The sequence below is a fragment of the Natrix helvetica genome (assembly GCF_964273705.1).
Source record: "Natrix helvetica genome assembly, chromosome: 5".
Lineage (NCBI taxonomy): Eukaryota > Metazoa > Chordata > Lepidosauria > Squamata > Natricidae > Natrix > Natrix helvetica.
Genome location: NC_138551.1, coordinates 10,932,336 through 10,953,866, shown reverse-complemented (window position 1 = coordinate 10,953,866; position 21,531 = coordinate 10,932,336). Strand labels below are relative to the sequence as shown.

At 40.0% G+C, this 21,531-nt stretch overlaps 1 protein-coding gene across 4 annotated transcripts in view; it reads left to right on the top strand.

Moving 5' to 3' along the window:
* Positions 1–21,531, top strand: part of ATP11B (ATPase phospholipid transporting 11B (putative)) — a 101,575-nt gene that overhangs the window by 56,588 nt on the left and 23,456 nt on the right. For all 4 annotated transcript variants that reach the window (XM_081955293.1, XM_081955291.1, XM_081955292.1 and 1 more), the window contains exons 15-27: positions 488–556; positions 3,460–3,533; positions 3,663–3,766; positions 5,097–5,278; positions 5,919–6,122; positions 6,996–7,149; positions 8,113–8,215; positions 8,913–9,058; positions 11,487–11,546; positions 13,123–13,250; positions 15,549–15,687; positions 18,549–18,614; positions 20,222–20,325. In XM_081955293.1, coding sequence (XP_081811419.1) covers positions 488–556; positions 3,460–3,533; positions 3,663–3,766; positions 5,097–5,278; positions 5,919–6,122; positions 6,996–7,149; positions 8,113–8,215; positions 8,913–9,058; positions 11,487–11,546; positions 13,123–13,250; positions 15,549–15,687; positions 18,549–18,614; positions 20,222–20,325 — 1,533 coding nt within the window. The remainder of the gene's footprint in view (positions 1–487; positions 557–3,459; positions 3,534–3,662; positions 3,767–5,096; positions 5,279–5,918; positions 6,123–6,995; positions 7,150–8,112; positions 8,216–8,912; positions 9,059–11,486; positions 11,547–13,122; positions 13,251–15,548; positions 15,688–18,548; positions 18,615–20,221; positions 20,326–21,531) is intronic.

Below are 21,531 nucleotides of genomic sequence, written 5' to 3'. Positions count from 1 at the left end.
TGCCTTGCATAGGGACAGGCCTTAGTGTGCCTTGTCAGTGGCGGGAAGAAGATGGCAAACATCAGCTTCCGTAGCAAGATTTACCGAGCGCAGGGTCTTTTGCATTGCAGCACCAGTGCACTCTTGTTCCTCTCCTAACGTAACTAAATCTATATGGAATACCTTTTAATTCTTGTTCTTCAACCTAACTGCATAGAGATTAGCAAAAATAGATTGGAGTCTAGATGTCAGTTTTGAAATGTGTTTAATTTTCTGATTAAATCCACTGGCTTTAATACAGCTTATTACTGTTAAGTTCAAACATCCTTAAACAGGAGTCTATTATGAATCCTAAAAGCACATTCATGAAACAATTATTTAAAATTCTTTCTAAAAGCATTTAAAAGCTATGCATGGATAATGTTAGCAATGTTACTTTTCTATCTAAGACATGGTTTTTAACTTCCATAAGGCTATCTCCTTCTTTCGCTTTCTTTTGAATTTTTAGGGTTGGTGTTGTGTTTACTGGGGCAAATGCAGAAAGCATGGAGCTTAAAAGCTGTGGAAAGCCAGAAAGGTAAAACAACAAAGAACATATGTTTCCTTGTTTGTTTGTTTTTATGTCAAAATTCAGTAGGGTAAGAGTGAAAACCTATGGTCCTAGAGATAGCAATAGCACTTAGACTTATATACCACTTCACAGGGCTTTGCAGCCCTGTCTAAGGGTTTACAGTCAGCATATGGCCGCCAAAAATCTGGGTCCTCATTTTACCCACCTCGGAAGGATGGAAGTCTGAATGCAACTCCCATCAAAGTGGATTAACAAGATCCTAATTTCTGAATCTTAACCTATTTTGATCTTTCATCAGAATCTTTATCTCACACCACCTGTGTAGAAAAAAGCAATGTCAAAGGAAATAATAACTAAGGAACATTTTTTTTCAGTAAAGCATTTCTTCAGATCTTGGGATCACCAGTTAGTTGTTGGGGTTAAGAAGAACACAGTTCCAACTGAAGGAAGCAAAAGAGTGTTACATAGGCTATTCTAGCCCTCCCTCGAAATAACTTGATCATCGTATATATGAGATGTTTTTATTGCTGTTATTATTAGATTTATTTCTTCTATAATGCTGTCTTCGAGTATTGCTACATCCACTATCCAGACATTTTTGCCTTTCTTATCGGCAATGATTAAGTCTGGGTGCTTTGTGTCAGGTGCTTGTCTGTTTGAATTCTAAAGTCCCAGGGTGCTTTAGCTTCTTCACTCCCGATAACTTTCTCTATTTTATGGTCCCACCAGTTTTTGCTTGCAGGCAAAGGATATTTCTTGCAGATCTTCCAACGTGCCATTGTTGCTACTTCGTCGTGCTGTTGTTTGTGATCAGTCTGTGTGATCGTCTTGCAACAGCTAACCCAAGTGGCCCAGTGTTTCTTCGGCTTCTTTGCAGAGGCAGCTATTTATTTGCAGCCTCCTCGGCTTGCATTTGTTCTTAAGGCTTGGCCTTTATGCACTGTGCAAAAGGCCTGGCTTTCCCCCCAAGCATTGGGAGAAGATAATCACACATTAAAATAGATTGGTGTCAGGTTTTTGTTATTTTTAATGTTCAATCAGTTGAGTTTTATGATTTAAAGTGATGTTATAGGCCTTTTAATTCTGAGTGGGAACCACCCAGAATTGGTTGAAAGATGGGTGGCTACAAAAATGTTTTAAATAAATAAAATAAATCATCATCAATAATCATCATATTTGATTATTATGATTATTCTCCTATTGTAATAGTTTTGCAAAATACAATAGTTTTGTATTCTTTTTTTAAATATAAAGGTTAGTTTTGAAAGTAAACATAAAAACTAAAATTAATAAACAAAAAGAAAAAGACAAACATTCAGAAACAAAAGATAAAAATAAATTTAAAAAGTGCTTCCAAATGCTGCATTTTTCTTTGCAGAAAATATTAAAAGTATGAATACAAAGTTATTTCTTACTTTGATTACAAAAAAGCTTACTTGTCTATTCCTTATTTTTACTAATTATCTAAACCATGCGTCATAAGTGCATTTTTTCTTTTTGATACAAAAAGTCTATAAAGGATTTCTAGTCAACCATAAATGTAGATATTGTGTTTTCTCTAATAAAAAAAATCAATGTAGCCATTTTTGCAAGTGCCATCATCATCACCATCTATTTACTCTACTGTGAGTAGCGTTTGAACTTCTGCACTTTTGGACATATAGTCATCTCGCTGCAGTCGTTGTATATAAAAGCAAAGTTTCGTGGCTTTTTTCTAACTGTCTTCGGTTGCACAATGGTTTTTAACTTCTTCAGAATTAGTGCATTGATTTGTATCCAAAATTGTTTGGTCTTTTTACCCATCTACCATACATGATGTCCCTTCATGATCTTCACATTCAACAGAATAACAGAGTTGGAAGGGACCTTGGAGGTCTCCTAGTCCAACCCCACCCCCTCTCCCACTCCCCCACTCAGGAAAACCCCTGCTCAGGAAACCTGCTGTCCCACTGTTCAGGAAACCCTATACCATTTCAGACAAATAGTTGTCCAATCTCTTTAAAACTTTCAGTGTTCGAGCATTCACAACTTCTGGAGGCACGTTATTCCATTTCCAGGATAGATTTGAAATAAAGATTTACCCTGGTCCTCATGAATAAATTCTTGCAAAATTATTTTCAGTCTTTCAGCTAAAATCATTGTAATCAACTTACAATCATTAGTTAATACTGACATTGGTCTGTAGTTTGTTGCTAAAGTCAAATCTCATCCCTCTTTAGGCATTAATATTATATTACCTTCTTTCTGACTCTCTTGATATTTTTATCTCTGTAAAATATGGTTCGCTGTGCTTTGTAGAGGTGGTAAACATTCATCCTTACAATGCAGCCCTAAATAACCCATCTGGTGCAGGCATCTTTCTTGATTTACTCTTTTAGTAGCTTCTTAACATTGTAGGCTTCCATCAATTTGCCCTTAGAATAATGGTATTATTCCTCCTAAGCTACAAACCTGAAACTCCTCTCCTTAAGTGTCACTTGAACAGTTAATGATATGTCAGCTTTAAACCCCACTTGCCATGAGCACTTTGTTTTCCTAAGTACAGGTTGTGTTCAGTTACATTGAAGAAATAGAAGTCTACTTACAACGAATCCTTATAAGTAAGCCACTTAGTGAAACGAGATGTGAAGATCAAATAAACGACAAATGGGTTTGGGGAAATGGTACATTCTGGAGTACCTTCACCTTGGTTCCTTCCTTTCTTCTCTCCCTCCATCAATTACAGAAATGTCTATAATCAGCCACTTAGTTGAGAGGAGTCCTCTTCTCTTCTCCAGGCCCTGCATGCCCATCAAGTATAACCTGCGTGTGCAATTGCAGGCAGGCAGTTTTCATAATTTTCTGAATTTCACAAGTATGCCCTTCATTTCCCAAACCCAGACTAAACATCAGCATCTTCTCTTTTAAAGGTACAAATTACTACATGTACTGGAGTTTGATGCCAATCGTAGGAGAATGAGTGTGATCGTAGAAAGTCCGTTGGGTAAGATTTTTAAAATGTGATGTTTTTGATGTTACGTCTCCTCCGACCCCCTAAAGCCAGTTCTATAAAAGGAACATTAATAGCTTCTGAGAAGCACTACTAATTTGCCCTTTTTGTTTTCTTGGATAGGTGAAAAACTCTTATTTACCAAAGGAGCAGAATCTGTTATTCTTCCTTCCAGTAAAAATGGTGAGGTAGAAAAAACAAGACTCCATGTGGATGAATTTGCATTGGTATGTTAAGAGCACTGCTTTCAAACTTTCTAGTAGTAGTGATAATGGCAGAAGTACTGCTAAATCAAGGGTGGGGAACTAGGACCCCTGTATTACCTGTGGAGTTCAACTGCCAGAACAGTCAGCTAGTTTATAAAAAAGGCTGTATGTATGTATGTTCCAGCATAACTCTGAAGCACCTCGAGCAATTTCAACCAAACATGGTACACAGATGACTTACCCTCTGGAAACATGCTGGGAGGGTAAGACTTCCCTAAGATGTGTGTCTGTCTCTCTGTGTGTGTTCCAGAATAACTCTGGAATTCCTGGGCCATTAAGGAGAGTGAGTGCAATGTCCTAGAGTGGCAATTGTTTGTGATGTTATGGGAAGGGAAGAGAGAACTTGGGTCGTTAAGGAGAGCAAATGCGGCGTCCTAGAGTGGCAATTGTTTGTGATGTCAGTTCCTTCGCAGCTTCCTCTAGAAAGCCAGCCGTGACATTCGCCCTCCAGTGGACCAATGGGGAAGCGCCTGATGGACTTGGGGCAAAGTGCCAGGATCATAGACAGGGTGGGAAAGAGGAGGGAAAGAGAAGGGAGAGGGCAGGGATGATGGGCATGGGAGTAGGGAGAAGAAAGCCCCCTGTCAGACAAACAGCTCCCTGTCAGACACTTTGACGTCTATAAATACCTGGGCAACGCCGGGTTATCAGCTAGTAATATATAATATTTCAGGTCCATTAAGTGTTGGGTCCATTAAGTATATGTTGGGCATCGCTAGGGAATTTTATTCAGAGTGCATTGGCTTGAGATCCTGGGATAGCTACCTGATGTTGACCCCATTTATGGATTTTGTTTATAAAGCTGGGGTTGATGGGAGTGTCTGATTTTACCACAGGCTTTCCCATCAGCCCCAGCTTTGAGAGCCTATAGGAATTGTAGTCAAAACATCTTGAGAGAGAATGGTATTTGGGGAAAAAACCATTTCAGCTTCTTCAGACCATGTGCCTTGCTCTACTTCCCTCTCTTCCTCCTCCTCCTCCCCATATCCAGTTGCCTCTGATTTAAGTGTCACCCTCTTCTCCCAGAGAGAAGAATCTCTTCATTGCCTTCCAAAATTAGCATCGTTTCGCAGCCTGCAAACCACACTTGTCCTTGAATTTTGGTCTGTTATGCTTGGCTTCATCCTCTTCCATTAATGGGAGTAAAAGTGAAGATGCCTTGTCAAAAAAGACACTTTTTGGGAGACCTAAACTGTCAGGGCTTTCATTTAATGAAGAGGCGCACTTCATCAGTAAGCAAACCTTTTCATCAGTGTCTTATCTAAATAACCACTCTCTATTCTTTTCACAGAAAGGGCTAAGGACTCTGTGTGTAGCTTACAGAAAGTTCACAGAGGAGGAGTATAAAGAAGTGGAGCAACGTCTTTTTGAAGCAAAAACTGCCTTGCAGCAACGAGAAGAACGGTTGGCAGAGGCGTATAATTTTATTGAAAAAGACTTGGAGTTACTTGGAGCTACAGGAGTCGAAGACAAGTACATACTTCCTGTTTATTTGGGAAGAGAAATTATGGCGCAGGCAGAATAGCTTGATGCTCATTCATCTCTCCATCGATAGCATTGTGTGACATGTATGATGTTTTCCCCATCAGCATAGAGAGGGGAAAGGGCAATGGAACTCACAGCACCCAGCCTTGTGTGAACAAGTACAGATAGCTCTCGACTTAACAACCATTTGTTTAATGACCATTAAAGTTATTACAGCACTGCATTTTTCACACTTGACATTGCAGCATCCCCACAATCACATGTCAGAAGGTTGCAGAAGATGATCACATGATCCTGGGGCACAGCGGCCATTATAAATACAGGCTAGTTGCCAAGAGTCTGAATTTTGATCATGTAACCATGGGGATGCTGCAGTGGTCCTAAGAGTGAGTCACTTTTTTCAATGCCATTATAACTTTGAACAGTCACTCAAGGAACTGTTGTAAGTTGGGCACAACCTATAGTCATCTTAGAATAAATTTTGTTAGTCTGAAACGACCCTATCAAGTGTCTTTCTGACTTTGGATAACAGATTACCGCAGCTATGCTACCGTGTCTCAGCAGAGACATTGTCATCCTGACCAATCAGTTCTGATATTGTTCACCATTGCAATGTGCTTACTTTTAGGCTGCAAGACAAAGTCCAGGAAACCATAGAAGCTCTTCGATTGGCAGGGATCAAAGTGTGGGTGCTCACTGGAGACAAGCACGAGACAGCAGTAAGCGTGAGCTTATCATGCGGACACTTCCATAGAACCATGAACATCCTGGAACTAGTGCAGCACAAATCAGACAGTACGTGTGCGGAGCAATTGAGACAGCTCGCCAAGAGGTAAAACCTTTGTACATTTCTGAACCGATGTCGACAGCAACCGATGGGGAACCGAGGTTTCTAAAATAGTGCTTCTTAAATGTGGTCCAAGATCCCCTGAGGGCCCCCCAAGACACTGTCAGGGGTGCTCAGAATCAAAGTTATTTGCCAGCCTAAGTTTAGAAATAATACAATATTAAAACCCTATCAAGCAGCTGTGAGAAATGGCAGCAGCAGTGAATGCATCCATTTTAATTTTTAATATGGCAGACATTGATAAATGTAACCCATAATATGAAAAGCTCCTCTGGGGTCCTCTATAACTTCTATGTTTTTCAAAATACTCCAAATTAACCAGTACAGTTTTAGCATACAAGTCCCGAGAGAGAGAAAACAGTTAAGAAACACTGTTCTAAAAGATTCTGACATTTGTTTTTAAATAGACGTCTGGTTTTAAGCTAAAAAAAACTTGGTTTGGAACAACAAATAAGTTGTGTCGTCATTACCAGCAATACTCTAGTCCCAAAATAGCCCCATTTTGAACTCAGAGCACTTCTAGAATGGTTAAAAGCAACACGAGGGACCCTTTAAATCAGCCCAGAGTAACTAAAATAGCATATTTTCCAACTTGGAATGTTTTTTCACATTACTAGCACAGAACTTTCCAATATGAAAATAGAACAATCTATATTACATCATCATCTTTGCTACAAAAGGAGCATATAGTATGCTAATGAGCCTGCTGCCTAGCAGGTGGGAAGGGTTCCTACTTCAGCCTGTTCTCATTGTCTGCAGTTGATCATCAAGCATTTGATGTGTCCGACTGGTGTCCTTCATGAAACAACGATGGATTTGTTTGTCCCGTTTCCCCCCCCCCTCCTCTTCCTTTGTTAGAATAAAGGATGACTACGTAATCCAGCACGGGCTGGTAGTGGATGGGACCAGCCTCTCCCTTGCCCTCAGGCAGCACGAGAAACTCTTCATGGAGGTCTGCCGAAATTGCTCCGCTGTGCTTTGCTGTCGCATGGCACCCCTGCAAAAAGCGAAGGTGAGTTATTGGGAGCTCATGAAGGTTGAGCATCAGCCGCGTTTGGCTACCATAACCAGCCACAGCCTCTCTCGGCCTTCCTGTTTCAAACCGAGTTTAGAAGGAATTGAGCATTCCGCCTAATAACCCCCCTCCCCCCCACCTGTCTACAAAATAGGTAGGCAATAGGGCTCGCTGTTGACTGTCTTACTGTATGCGATTGATTGGCATGCATTCTTAGGTGTACCAAGTAGTTTTCAACTTTGAACAGTTTGGTGACGGTTCAAAGTCACAATGGCACTGGAAAAAAGTGGCTTACGGCTGTTTTTCACAACCCCACGGTCACGTGATCAAGTATCAGCTGCTTTGGCAGCTGACTCACATTGGTGAAGGTTATAATGTCCTGGGGTGATGCGAACACCTTTTGTGAAATTCTGACACGCAAAGTCCGTGCGGAAGCCAGATTCACTTAACAACCATGTTACTAACTTAACAGCTGCAGTGAACTGTGGCAAGAGGGGTCGTAAAATGGGGCAAAACTCACTTAACAACTGTCTCACTTAGCCACACAACTTTTGGGTTCCATTCTCATCATAAGCCGAGGACTACCTGGACCCAAAGTACACCAACATTTCCCAGCTGGTCAGCTTCAAAAGTCTTGATATTGCAATTCCTGTTATCCGTATGTACTATTTATTACTGCAGTCAGCTTTGATTATTTGCTTTGGGCCCTGCATTTGATTCCATATATTGAGCAAAGAAGAGATCAAGATTTGTTGGAAGCACATAGAATTGATACAGCTCCATGAAAGATAGTCTTAATCTCTGAATTTTATTTTCTATCCATTAGAAAATGTCTTCGTTAAAAGCTTGAATTTTAAGCATTGCCCTCTCAAGTTTGTGGAGAAACATCAGTATCTCAAACCACTGGCTCCCAAATAATGTCAATTTTTTTTTATAGAGAAGTCTGTCTTTCCTTTACAGGTTGTACGGCTGCTGAAAACATCTCCAGAGAAGCCTATCACATTAGCTATCGGTGATGGAGCTAATGATGTGAGCATGATACAAGAAGCTCATGTTGGCATAGGTAATATTTAGGTCAAAGTCTTACCGTATTTAATCTTTGTTAATTGGGATGACAGACCTGGAAGCCATCTTTTACATTTGGGCCTTCAGGCCTGCCACATTTTCTACTGTGGGAAAATGGGAGGGGAGATTATATGGAGTGTGGGTGATACATAGTCTAAATAACATTCTTTCTCAGAAAGTCAAGGCCATCTTGCCTTGCAGCTGCGATGAGGTGACTGGGAGGCATTTCCAGTTGGGACAGTGTTTCATTGGACCATGTGATGGACATGTGGATGCTGGGCAGAGAATTGAACTTTCTTTTGGGTGGGGAAACCCTGGAAACTTTCAGATTCAGGTTTTCCCAGATGTGCCAATGAAATGAAACTTTTGAGGAAATTCAAGCCTCGGAGTCTTCTTTTATTGGGGGTGTTGCTTGGAACCCTGATATGGGATCTATAATGGGTATCATCTCCCTAGATAAAAAAAGTAATAAAGTAGATTCTATGTACACATATATACAACCTTTTCTCTTTCTGTTGTGGAATAAAAGATGTGCTCTTATCTGGTCAGGCGTCCTTTAAATCTGCAAACAGCACACTTAAGGACTGAATCTTCCATTTTTGTTGCATTTGTTGTTTCACTTTGACTCACATGTTTCCTCATGCTTAGGAAGACAAGTTAATTTTGATATTTTTTGCTTTTTACCCAAATTGCAGGTATCATGGGCAAAGAAGGCAGACAAGCTGTAAGAAACAGTGACTATGCAATCGCAAGATTTAAATTCCTCTCCAAGTTACTTTTTGTCCATGGCCACCTTTATTATATTAGGATAGCAACCCTTGTACAGTACTTTTTTTACAAGGTAAGTGTCTGTAGCATATAATTGGGGATTCTTTTAGCTCAGATGTTTTCCTTTTAAATAGTGAGTTTACTTGCAAAAGTGGGGTAGTACATAAACTCTGATACTCAATTATCATTACAATTATGCTTGGAACTCGTAAGGTTTAGTAGGGTGATACTAAGAGATATTGTAGAAACTGAATCTATAGATAGTCCTATAGACTTGCAACAGTTCACTTAGTGACTGTTCTAAGTTACAACAACAGTGAAAAGAGTGACTTTTGACCATTTTTCAGAGTTAGGACCTTTGCAGCATCCCCATGATCATGTGATCAAAATTCAGCTTCTTGCCAACTGGTTCAGCATCCTGGGGTCATGTGATCCCCTTTTGCAACCTTCTGACAAGCAAAGTCAATGGGGAGACCAGATTCACTTAACCACCAGGTTACTAAATTATCAACTGCAGTGATTCAACTTAGCAGCTTGGGCAAGAAATGTTGTTAAATGGGGGAAAACTCATTAAACAAGTATGTCTCAATTAACAACAGAGATTCTGGGCTCAATTGTGGTCGTATGTCGAAGACTACCTGTGCTTCTATCTCATTGTTGACACTAGCATTTCCCCAAATTTTCTCTCAAGCACCAGTGTAACAATGACAGTATGTTAAGCATGATAAGGCGCTATAGGGGTAGCCCACAGGTTCTATGAGTCTCCTTATGCAGGAATGCACGCCCGAATGTCTCCCTCCTATTCATTGCCCCCACCACCCCCTTCTGATTCCCTTAATTTCATTCAGTGTAGGCTGACACAAACAAAGCAATCCAACTGGAATTCTGTACCTAAAATTTCACCCCATCTTTCCTGATGACTGTAGAGAGCTAAGAAAAAAGAAAACACGGATGATCCTCGGCATACAACAGTGTCCATTCAAAGTTACAACAGCCCTGAAAAAAGTGAATTTATGAGTATTTTTCACAGTTGCGACTTTTGCAGAATTCCCATGATCATGTGATCAAAATTCAGGTCCTTGTCAAGTTCATACTTATGGCCGTTGCTGTGTCCCAAGGTTGTGTGATCCCCTTTTGTGACTTTTGGCAAGCAAAATCAATGGGGAAGCCAGATGCACCTAACAACTAGGGTTGTAAAATGGGGCAAAACTCATTCAACAAATGTCTCACTCAACAACATAAATTTTGGGCTCAATTGTAGTCGCAAATTGAGGACTACCTGTATGTTATAACGTTCTACAAAAAGAATTTTGAAAGCAAACCATGAACATAAGAGATTTGGTCTCTAGGGCAAAATAACCTATGAATGTAGTCACATAGACACCTAGTCCTCAATCTAGGACTCACAATAGGGACTAGAATTCCTGTGGTTAGCAGGGCAGTGGTTAAACAAGTTGTGCCCAATTTTACAATTTTTTTGCCATGGGGTTGCTAAACGAATCACTTCAGTTGTTAAGTGAAACATCTGGGTTTGGCTACCCCCCGCTGTCTTTTCTGGTCAGAAACTCTGGGAAGGTTCCAAACGGCAATCATATGACACCAGGATGCTGCAATGGTCATAAGTGTGAGGTCCAGTCATAAGTCACTTTTTAATGCCAATGGAACTTTGAACGGTTGCTAAATGAATGGCTATAAGTCAAGGACTGCCTGCAAGGTTTTTTCCCTGATGATATTCAGTAGGAGCTTCCATCACTAATTTGCTGCTAATTTCTTCACTTCCAAGCCAAAACATATCTGTAGTAAAACTATTTCTTGTTAAACCAGCTTTTAATCATGGTTGCAGTGTCTAGATTCTAAACAGGTTGTGATCTCTTTTGATGTGCACATCATGCAGATCACAGTTAAAAGGCAAAGTGGGATGAGAGCATTCTGACTACGTATCAGGAAAGAGTTCATGCTTCCTGTTTCAAACAAGGAGTTTCTAAGTCTCAAGTGGATTAGAGTGATGGCATTAGGGAAGACTGCTTCATTGCGATATTGATGGGACCCAAATGCCTTGTGGGAGTACTTCCTCTCCACCACTTCCTTCAACCATCATTGTCATTTAATGACCCCATAATCCCTTGTGGGGTGGAGTCTGGACAACTGAATGGACTTAGCAGTGTTTTTTAATGGCCGGATGGCCTTCCTGTCACCAATGCGGAGTTTTGTTCAGCAGATATATTCTCAGTGCGTCCAGAGAAAGAAATATCTGCCTCTATCTAGGATCAAACTCACAGCCTCCTGATTGTGAGGTGAGAGCTCCACCTCTAGGCCACTGCACCACTTCCTTCAATGAGTAGTTTAATTCCAGTCAGTGATATCATTATCCATCTGGATGATGAATCTCAGTAGACAAGAATTTTTTTAACTTCTTTTGATATTCAACATAGGTTTGGAGGGGTGTGATAGAATTTGGTGTTTTATGTCTCTCACTGGTTGCATTGCATCTTGTTTTCCAGAATGTGTGTTTTATTACACCACAGTTTTTATATCAATTCTTCTGCTTATTTTCACAACAAGTGAGTAGTCATTTTTTTTTATTCTTCTCCTCTTTTCTGCCTTCACATTCTGATTTGTAGACAGCCACCAAGAAGCAAGCACTATATTAGAGCTAAAATCGAATACCTTAACAGCTAGATGATGTTTCCTTAGCATCTGTTTCTCCATCCCTGTATATTTCCTTTAAATTTTCTGTCTGTAAAAATGTATTCAAGAGCAATCCCATTTTATTGTTAGGCAAGATAAAAATGGAAAGTTGTGTTAAAGAGTTCCATGCGGAATGAGAGTTTAGTCAAAGTAATATTTATCTTTGGATAGTGCTGATTAGTTCTGCTAATTCTTTTTCTATGCTAGAAAGCCAAAAGCACTTTTAAAAAATGGATTTCGTTTTCTATCTGGGAGACAAGTGACAGTTATAGCCAGATCAAGAAGGGATTTTCTTATTAATCAGATTTAGCTCATTTAAATGTATACTGGTTTAAATTTAAGATTTAAATTTAAGATGTGCTGTATTGTAACTCAGATTATCCGTAGTAATGTTTGTCCTTTCTTGCATTTCTGAAATTAATTGCTCTTACTCTATGAGTTCTAGCAAATTCTAATTTATCTTAATGGATGTATCTATAAATAACCTAGTAAAGACTATGGGTAATCCTGATTGGCCCCATTTAAGAATGATTAGTAACAGAGTCTTATCACAGGCTGATTTTCCTACCTCCAAATTCAGTATTTTAAGTATTATTCTAAACAGGCAATAATATGAAATTAAAAAGTGGGTTGACAGAAAAGAGGCTGGGTGCCACTTAAACAGAAAGTGTTTCTGTCTAAAGTGAAGAATAAGATGATAGTAAACGCCCACCCCACCCCTCCTGCCTTTCCTTCTAAGCTGCTCCAGTTATTAACTTTTCTTTTACGTGGATCATGGGATGGTCTGCATTGAATTTGGTGACAAACCGCTTTCTGCTTCAATAAGGAAACAAACAAACAAACCCGTAGGCCTTTTCTTGACCACACAGCATCTATCGTCTAAAAGCAACATTTCTCAACTGGGCAGCTTTAAGATGTGGGGACTTCATTTCCCAGCATTCCTCGGCTAGCAATGCTGGGAGTTGAAGTCCCCACACCTTAAAAGTTGCCCAGGTTGAGAAACCCTGACATAAAGTGACTATTAGCTTTGTCAAATGTAAAGCCTTTTCTCTTCGATACGGGCACACACAGCATTTTCCAAATTGATGTTCTTTTTTTTATATACCTTTTTGGATGCTGCACCAAAGAACTTCTGTTAACCCATACTTAACTAGAATTAAACGCAACATTCCTGTTCTTGCAAGACTTCTCTACAATGATATATATATATATATTTTAGAAAGAGTATTAAGACCATTTGAGTTGAGAGGAAGAAGTACAGTATGGAAGGAGTTTGTAATAATTCTTGTACAGCTTCAGGTCACAGAAGCTTGCTTTATTTCATTCCTTCTTTGTTAATGTTAATATAATACAACAGACATTTAGATGGGGGTGATTTTGCTGCTGTTGTTGTTGTTGTTGACTTTTCTGTATATGGGTTTTAAAACCATGACCTTTCTCACCTTTCAGACTCTGTATGACAGTGTGTACCTGACTTTGTACAACATTTGTTTCACTTCCCTGCCAGTCCTCATGTATAGTCTTTTTGAACAGCATGTGCATCCTCATGTATTGCACAGCAAGCCAACTCTCTACCGGTAAGCATGGTCTTTTCAGGAGAGAATTTTGCTTGGTTAGGAGATGAGTTGTACGTCTCCTCCTACTCAAAAACCATTTGTCAGAAACCCAAAGGGTGCTGGGTTTTAAAGTCTAGGTTAGGTTGTTTGTAGAAACAGCTAATACTCATTTGAAATATTAGGGGAATCTCTATGCTGTTAGGCACATATTCTTTATATCTTAAGATTTAATGTAGTCAGTTCTGCCATCTTCAGTTAATGAGTTAGTTTGTTTGCTTGTCTGTTTATTGAATTTATTTGCCTTCTCCCCCATCTCGTAGTAAAAGGACTATGGGTAGCTTCCAAAATTAAAACAGTAAAATCTATTCCCTGCAAGGAATATAAATCCTTCCATTTCCCACCATCCAGTCAGAGCTGAAGAAGCTTCTTGGATGAGAAGCGAAACATCTTCCAAGCAAAACCAGAAAGTCCAGGTTGCCTCTTGAAAAAGCACCTTTGGGACAACCATGACCTGGATGACTGAGAATCTCCATAAACATTCAGTGTAATCCTAACATGTCTTAAAAGAATAAAAGTAGAAATTCCAATCAAGATAAAACAGAGGGAAGGGAGGGAAGAGGATGCAAAGGGAGGGGGTGGAGGTGGGATTGCCCCTTCATTCAACTATCACCTCCAGTGTGATGCTCCCCCATTAGGGCTTCAAGCCATCTGGTAGAGCCAGGTCTTCAGGCCCCTGCAGAAGCATAGAAGAGTACTTCAGGAGGCAAGATGTTCCAAAACGTTTCTGGAAGCAGAGCCAGAAATTGCTCTGGCTGTGATATGGATAACCCTGACAAGCCTGTTGTGGTGGAGCTGGCAGCAGATTTGGACAGTGAGGAGGTTGGGGAGGAAGATGGGCCAGTCCTGGAGTCTGGAGAAGGCCTCTGATGAGGGCTCTGAGTTGGAAGCAGAGATGGGGCCAGAGCCGTATGCCAGTTATCAGCTGCCTTTGGAGTCAGAGATCAGTGAGGCAGACAAACAGCTGGAGCCTGTTCCCAGTGTGCACATGTGTATAGTTGCCAGACAAAGGGAACAGCTAAGGAACAAGGGTCAACTTGGGAGTAAGGCCACAGGTGGATGGTGAATGTCCCCTCCCATAGGGAATAAAAGAGGGGTGTTTGCAGGAGACAATTAGTTCATTCCTGCATTCTTGACAAGTATTGCGGTGTCTGAAAGATATCAGCACTCTCCAAGCCTGATAATTGTGAACTATCTTGAAAGACTGCTGGAGAGGAATTCACGTAAATTAAATAAAAAGGGTTTATTGGGACGAGACTCGGCTTTGTGCTGCTGGGGAAGTCTAAGTCGGAACAAAGCCAGAGAAGAAGACACTATGCTAAGGATCAGAGTATAGAAAGCGGGGGATGTTCAAAATGTGGCTCTTAGCATAATTTTATATGCCCTTTGCAAGCAGTTAGCCTAACCCTCTGAGGAAAGATGCCCTTAGAGATTCTTAGTCATCCAAGTCATAGTTGTCTCAAAGGTGCTTTTTCAAAAAGCAATTGGACTGTTTTTTTCCTTGAGGAAGAAGAAAATGTTTCGTTTCTCATGCAAAATCTTCATCAGTTGTGATGGGGGGGGGGGGGAGTGGCACCGCATCCACTGCCTTTAAATAGCATGCCGCCTCTGATTGATTTGAGTACAGAAGGATCCCTGAAGTCTAAACCCTCTTCTCTTTATTGTGGTGTCAAAATGCAGCCATTATGTGCCTACAGTTGAATTGTAGGTTTTATTTCTGTTTAGTCTTATTTATTAGATTTATGTGTTGCCCATCTCATTTAGAGGTGACTGATAAACATTGGTAAATAACGCTACGTGATTAATTTGAGGTCCCCCTCCTATTCCTCCTGAAAGAGTCTAAATGATAAAGAGATTTCTGATTTCAATTACACCTCTTTTTCCTTATTAAAATAATGTATCTGTTTATACGAATTTGTTCAGAAATGTGGCCATACTTTGGTCATTTATAAGCTGGCTCATTGACTAAAGATTGTAATTGGGTGGGATAGGGAAAGCAAATAGGGAGCTAGCATCATCCTTTCTCCCAAAACATATTAATCTTTAGTACCAAGTGGCCATGAAACATCTCAAGGTTTTGAAGAGCATTTATAGCAATTTCCCAGAATAGGTAAAAAGGTAGATAGATTAATTTTAGGAGTGTTCCTGAAACATTAAAGATGATCTTGTATACACTGATGTCATCATGCATCAAAATAATTTTTATTCCTTTGAAAATAGCTGCCAGAGCATTATACCTTTTTTTTCTATCTCTTTCTACAGGGACATTAGTAAAAATGCCCACTTGGGCTTCAAGCCTTTCCTCTACTGGACCTTTTTGGGATTTTTTCATGCATTTGCTTTCTTCTTTGGCTCCTATCTTCTGATGGGAAAAGATACTTCCTTGTTAGGCAATGGCCAGGTAAAGTAGAATGCTAACCTATTATGAAAACTATTGTGGAATATGTAATGTTGTGCTATGTGAACTGAATCATTGTAAAACATGTATCAGCCAAAAGTGTCTGTGCTTTCTTAACATAACTATTGAGATACAAATCTCCTTGAAAAAAGAATGAAACTTTCATTGCCTGGAGTTCTGTAAATAATATGTGGTACCTCACTCAATAGTAGTAACTGTGAGAGGAATCTTGGAGTCCTAGTGGTGAACCATTTAAATAGGAGCCAGCAGTGTGGAGCAGCTGTCAAAAAAGCCAACACAGTTCTAGGCTGCGTAAACAGAGGGATACCACTTTATAATGCCTTGGTAAGGCCACACTTGGAATATTGCATCCAGTTTTGGTCGCCATGATGTCAAAAAAGATGTGGAGACTCTAGAAAGAGTGCAGAGAAGAGCAACAAAGATGATTAAGGGACTGGAATCTAAAACATATGAAGAACGCTTGCAGGAACTGGGTACGTCTAGTTTAATGAAAAGAAGGACTAGGGGAGACATGATAGCAGTGTTCCAGTGTCTCAGGGGTTGCCACAAAGAAGAGGGAGTCAAGCTATTCTCCAAAGCACCTGAGGGCAGGACAAGAAGCAATGGGTGGAAACTAATCAAGGAGGGAAGCAACTTAGAATTGAGGAGAAATTTCCTGATAGAACAATTAATTAGTGGAACAGCTTGCCTCCAGAAGTTGTAAATGTTCCAACACTGGAAATTTTTAATTGGGTAACCATTTGTCTGAAATGGTTCTGTAGAGTTTCCTGCCTAGGCAGGGGGTTGGACTAGAAGACCTTCCAACTCTGTTATTCTGTTTCTGAATAAGCATGTTTGAAAATGAACAGAGCTGACCAAAAAGCTCTTTCCCAGATTTCCCTCAACTGCCTTATTTGTTTCTGTTACACAACTATCTAACATACCCTGGGTGAACTTGGTTTCTGAATCATTCTGTGGGCTTGTCCGGAATCTGGGATAGCCTAACGACAGTCTGCTATTTTTAGCTGGAATACAAAAGTACACCATGGGTGAATTCTTAATTTCAGTATAGCTGGCATGCAGGAAGAAAGAATCCACATTGTTACATGTGAATTCTGAGAGGTCGATTTAGCTTTGCACTGTTAATAGCTGTACACTACAATTTTTCATTTTTAGCTTCCTTCTAACCTGCCCCTTTTTTTCATGCTGTGCATGTCGCCAGGTATTCAAACCTAAGAGGCAAATGGTAAGATTTTATGTTGTAGGATAAAAGACACGCAGACGCTAAACGCAGTACCTTTGTAGTCGTATTCAAGAATGCATCGCTCATTCTCCTTGAACACCTTAAAAGAAACTGATTGGAAAAGCTTTCCCATCCTTCTCATTCTATGTGGGCCACTGGTTGTGTTCAAGGAAAGGCTCTTGTGCATTAGTGAAATGTTGCCAAGTTACATGCTTTTTTTGTCTTCGGTCTCCCCACCCCCTGCCTTTCTACAAACACAATCCTTAACGCAAACTGTAGGCAGTTTGGGGTGTTTACCAAAATCCTCTTCTCTTCCATCGCAAACAGGCTCCATGGCAAACATCTACTAATTAATAGTAATTGCTTTCTGCCAGCTTAAAGAAAGCTGTTAGTAGACAAACCATCTTTAGGTGCATCCTCGGCTTTTCACCAAGCCCAGATTTTTCTTCAGTCGCCTGGTTACAGATAGCAAGTAGGGACATGGTGGCTCAGTGGCTAAGACACTGAGCTTGTCAATCAGAAAGGTTGGCAGTTTGACGGTTCAAATCCCTAGTGCCGCGTAATGGAGTGAGCTCCCGTTACTTGTCCCAGCTTCTGCCAACCTAGCAGTTTGAAAGCATGTAAAAATGCACGTAGGAAAATAGGAACCACCTTTGGTGGGAAGGTCACAGCATTCCGCAAGCCTTTAATCATGCTGGCCACATGACCATGGAGACCTCTTCGGACAGTGCTGGCTCCTCGGCTTTGAAACGGAGATGAGTACTGCCCCCTAGAGTTGGGAACGACTAGTACATATGTGCAAGGGGAGCCTTTACCTTTACCTTGCAGATAGCAATCCAAGAAAAGGAGAATTTAAAAACAGGCTGTTAGTAGGTACAAAGTGAGAAGACAGCACTGCTATTGATTATGGAATTTGCTTCTTCCTTAAGGGATGGGCTGTGCTCTTTTGCAGGGAATCTTGGATGGCCTCCCTGTTGAGCTATGTACCAAATTCCCTATTCCGGCTCTGGAATAATTTCAGTTTTAAAATGTCTTCTTTTGAATGTAGTGGAATAAGTGAATGTGATACAGTCAGTGGATGATGCTCTTTGCTCCACAAGCATACTTAAGACTAGATTATTTTTCTGTATTAATTTGTATTTACCAAGTTAAGGCTTCCCATGGCATTGCAACACAAACAAGCAGATGAACTGCATTTTAACAACCTATTAATTAGAAATAGCTCATGAATTGAGAAAAAATATTTAACACAATCTAGCTCTTTCAAAAAATAAGTGCAGAAGTCTAGATTTTTCATGAGACGGGTAAAGGAAATATCAGATTTTTGCGGGTGAGAGGAAACTGGATAACCGGTACTCTAAAATTAGGTTCACAATAATCCTGATTCTTTAGAGATGAGAGCTGAAAAATTATAACAAAGACAACTACGTTTTTTTTCCACTTAAGCAATATAAATTTATTTTTTGGCTCGTTTTATCTTTTATCCTGCTGATTTTACTAAGTTGTTCTAAGTGGGGAAGTGTTCGTTTTGAGCATTTGGTAGGACTAGCTTGTTAGCATAACGGCAGTGTTGCCTCTTAAGTATCTTCCATCTAATTAAATTTCTTGTTTTCCTTTTTAGATGTTTGGAAATTGGACCTTCGGTACTCTGGTCTTCACAGTTATGGTTATAACAGTTACAATGAAGGTACTGCAATGCACTTGTGATTTTGCTTTTTAAGCTCTTTTTAATTGTCTTTAATAACAGTCTGAGATCAGTGCGGACGTGATTTGACTATATTTAACTGGAAGAATTAATTTAAATTAATATTGAAGCCCATCGGTTTCGTTTGTGTTGGGATTTTTCTAACGGAAAACTCCCAATGTCAGTGAGCTCATATTCTTCCACTGGAAAAAGTAACCACTCTTACAAATTCAGTTTTCTCAGGCCAAATTATTTATTCAAGTGATGTCAAAAGATGCATCTTTGTCCTTAAACCCAGCTATAAAAAACTCCTCAACTGGAAAAAAAACATAGGCTCAAGAAAGTCCATAAGTTAATGCAAGGGGAATTCTTTGATACCTGAAAAGTTGCCTTATTATTGTTGTTGTTGATCACACAATCAACAATGTTTTTATTGTTTTAATACTTTTTGCTGTTTTTATTGCTTTCGAATGTTTTAATTGTAATATGTGTTTTGAATTGTGAGCCACCCAGAGTCATTTGCTGAGGTGGGCAGGTATAGAAGTCAAATAAATAAAAAAACCAGCCAGATGTTGAGACTGAATTTTGCATTTTTAGCTACCTACCGAGTCCTTCCCAAGGATAGAATCAGCTGTATTCTGCCATGAATGTTTGATCAAGAACTGGCCTTTTTTTCAGTTCACCAATCAACTATAGAGAAGGAGCCATTCACCAATGTTGATGCAGAACCAATATGTTACAGGTTTTAGGACCAAGATTGTGCACAACTTGAATTTAGAATACTAGTTCCCAATAAAACATATGAGAGCCAATTTGGTAGAGCAGTTAAGTTATCAGGCTGGAAACCAGGAGATGGGCTAGAAACTGGGAGACTGTGAGTTCTAGTCTCAGCTTAGGCACCAAGCCAGCTGTGTAATATAGGGGCAGTCCTTCTGTTTCAGCCCTGGGAAGCAGTGAGTGGCAAGCAGGGGTGGGATCCTACTGGTTTAACAACCAGTTCGCTGAGCACGTGCTTCGCAACACATGCACAGTTTACAGAGAAATCACCTTCCTCATTCCACCTTCTAGAGCAGTGTTTCTCAACCTTGGCAACTTGAAGATGTCTGGACTTCAAGTCCCAGAATTCCCCAGCCAGCGGCTGGCTGAGGAATTCTGGGAGTTGAAGTCCAGACATCTTCAAGTTGCCAAGGTTGAGAAACACTGTTCTCTAGAGGAAAGCAGCTGAGGCCTGGCAATCCACTCTGCCGCGCCTATCAGCTGGGCTTCAGAAAAGCGAATATAGGTGAGTATAGCGCAGGGGCGGGCAGGCGGGCCCAGCTGAAAGTCGGAGCGAACTGATTCACTCCCAGCCAATAGTCGGAGCTACCAGTTCGCCTGAACCGGTCCAAACTGATAGAATCCCATCCCTGGGGGCAAACCACTGCTAAAATCTTACCTAGAAAACTGACTTAAAGGTGTACACATACACACACACACACACACACACACACACACACACACACAAAGAAACAAACAAACAAACATGCAATGTTTTCACAGGCTTTAACTTTGTAATTACCTGTTTATTAAGAGATACATTTTTTTCTTTTTCTTTCTTTCTTTGTGGTTAGATGGCAATAGAGACTCACTTTTGGACTTGGATAAATCATTTTGTTACTTGGGGGTCCATTGGGTTTTACTTCATCTTTTCCTTATTCTATGGCGGGATAATCTGGTAAGTAGTTAACCATGTTTTGACCTGTAAGCAGGCTGTGACCAGTGGTGCATGTGTTTTGTGTGCATATGTACGTATACAAAAACAGAACTTGTATTGCTGCATTTCTCTGAGCAGCTAAACCAACAATCTGGCACACAAGATGAAAAGATTAATAAAAAATAGAAATACTGTCATATTATCCATCTGCCCATTATCCATTTAGGCGGGCTTTGTTGTTCTATAATGTCCCTTCTTTGTTGCCCAAACCTGATTTTGTTTTTTAATTCTAGTTTTTAATTCTATTAAACTAGAATTTGACATAATGTCAGAGATGGATGATCACGCCAATCAGTGCTATTTTTTACACAGGCAAACTATTGTTTATAAAGAGGGAACAAACCTCAAACGTACTAGCACTGATGATGTTATCTAGTTGGGTAATGAAACATCTACAAGCAAACAACCAAGTCAGAGCGTACCAAGCACCTGAGAATGCAACCCTCATTTACATATGTATTTTCTTTTGGGAGGAAAGGCAGGAAATAAATTTAAGGAACAAATAAATAATTGAATATGTCAGTGTCCCATTTTTCAAATATATGAAATACAAAAACATCCACCACATTAATTTTTAGAGAAATGGATAAAACGCTGATAGGGCTTAACTGCACGTTGACGTAGCCTTTCAAAATGCAAGCTACAATTATCGATTTACATGGGGACAATATTAAAAATAAGAACATACAGTATTTGGAATGTACTTCCCTTCATTTTTTACTTTAGATCCTCAACTCAAAAGGTTTGCCTCATTTGTTTCTAAATCACAGTCGGCCTTTTAAACTTCAAAAGGATTGGAGCTACATTCATTGATTGATTACTTAGGGATGCAAAGTTACGTCTCTTGAGTTCAAAAAGTCATATGCCACTGCCTTCATCAGAGAAAGTTGACCGATGATGATGATGATGATGATGATGATGATGATGATGATGATGATGATTAATCATCATCATCATCATCATCATCACTATCTATAGCTCTTAAGTTTCCTCATTATCTCCCTTCAATGTTCTAAAGCACGGGTCTCCAACCTTGGCAACTTTAAAACTTGTAGACTTCAACTCCCAGAGTTCCTCAGCCAGCTCTGGGAGTTGAAGTCCGCAAGTCTTTAAAGTCACCAAGGTTGGAAATCCTATTCTAAAGAGGCCTGTCTGCACAGTTTCACA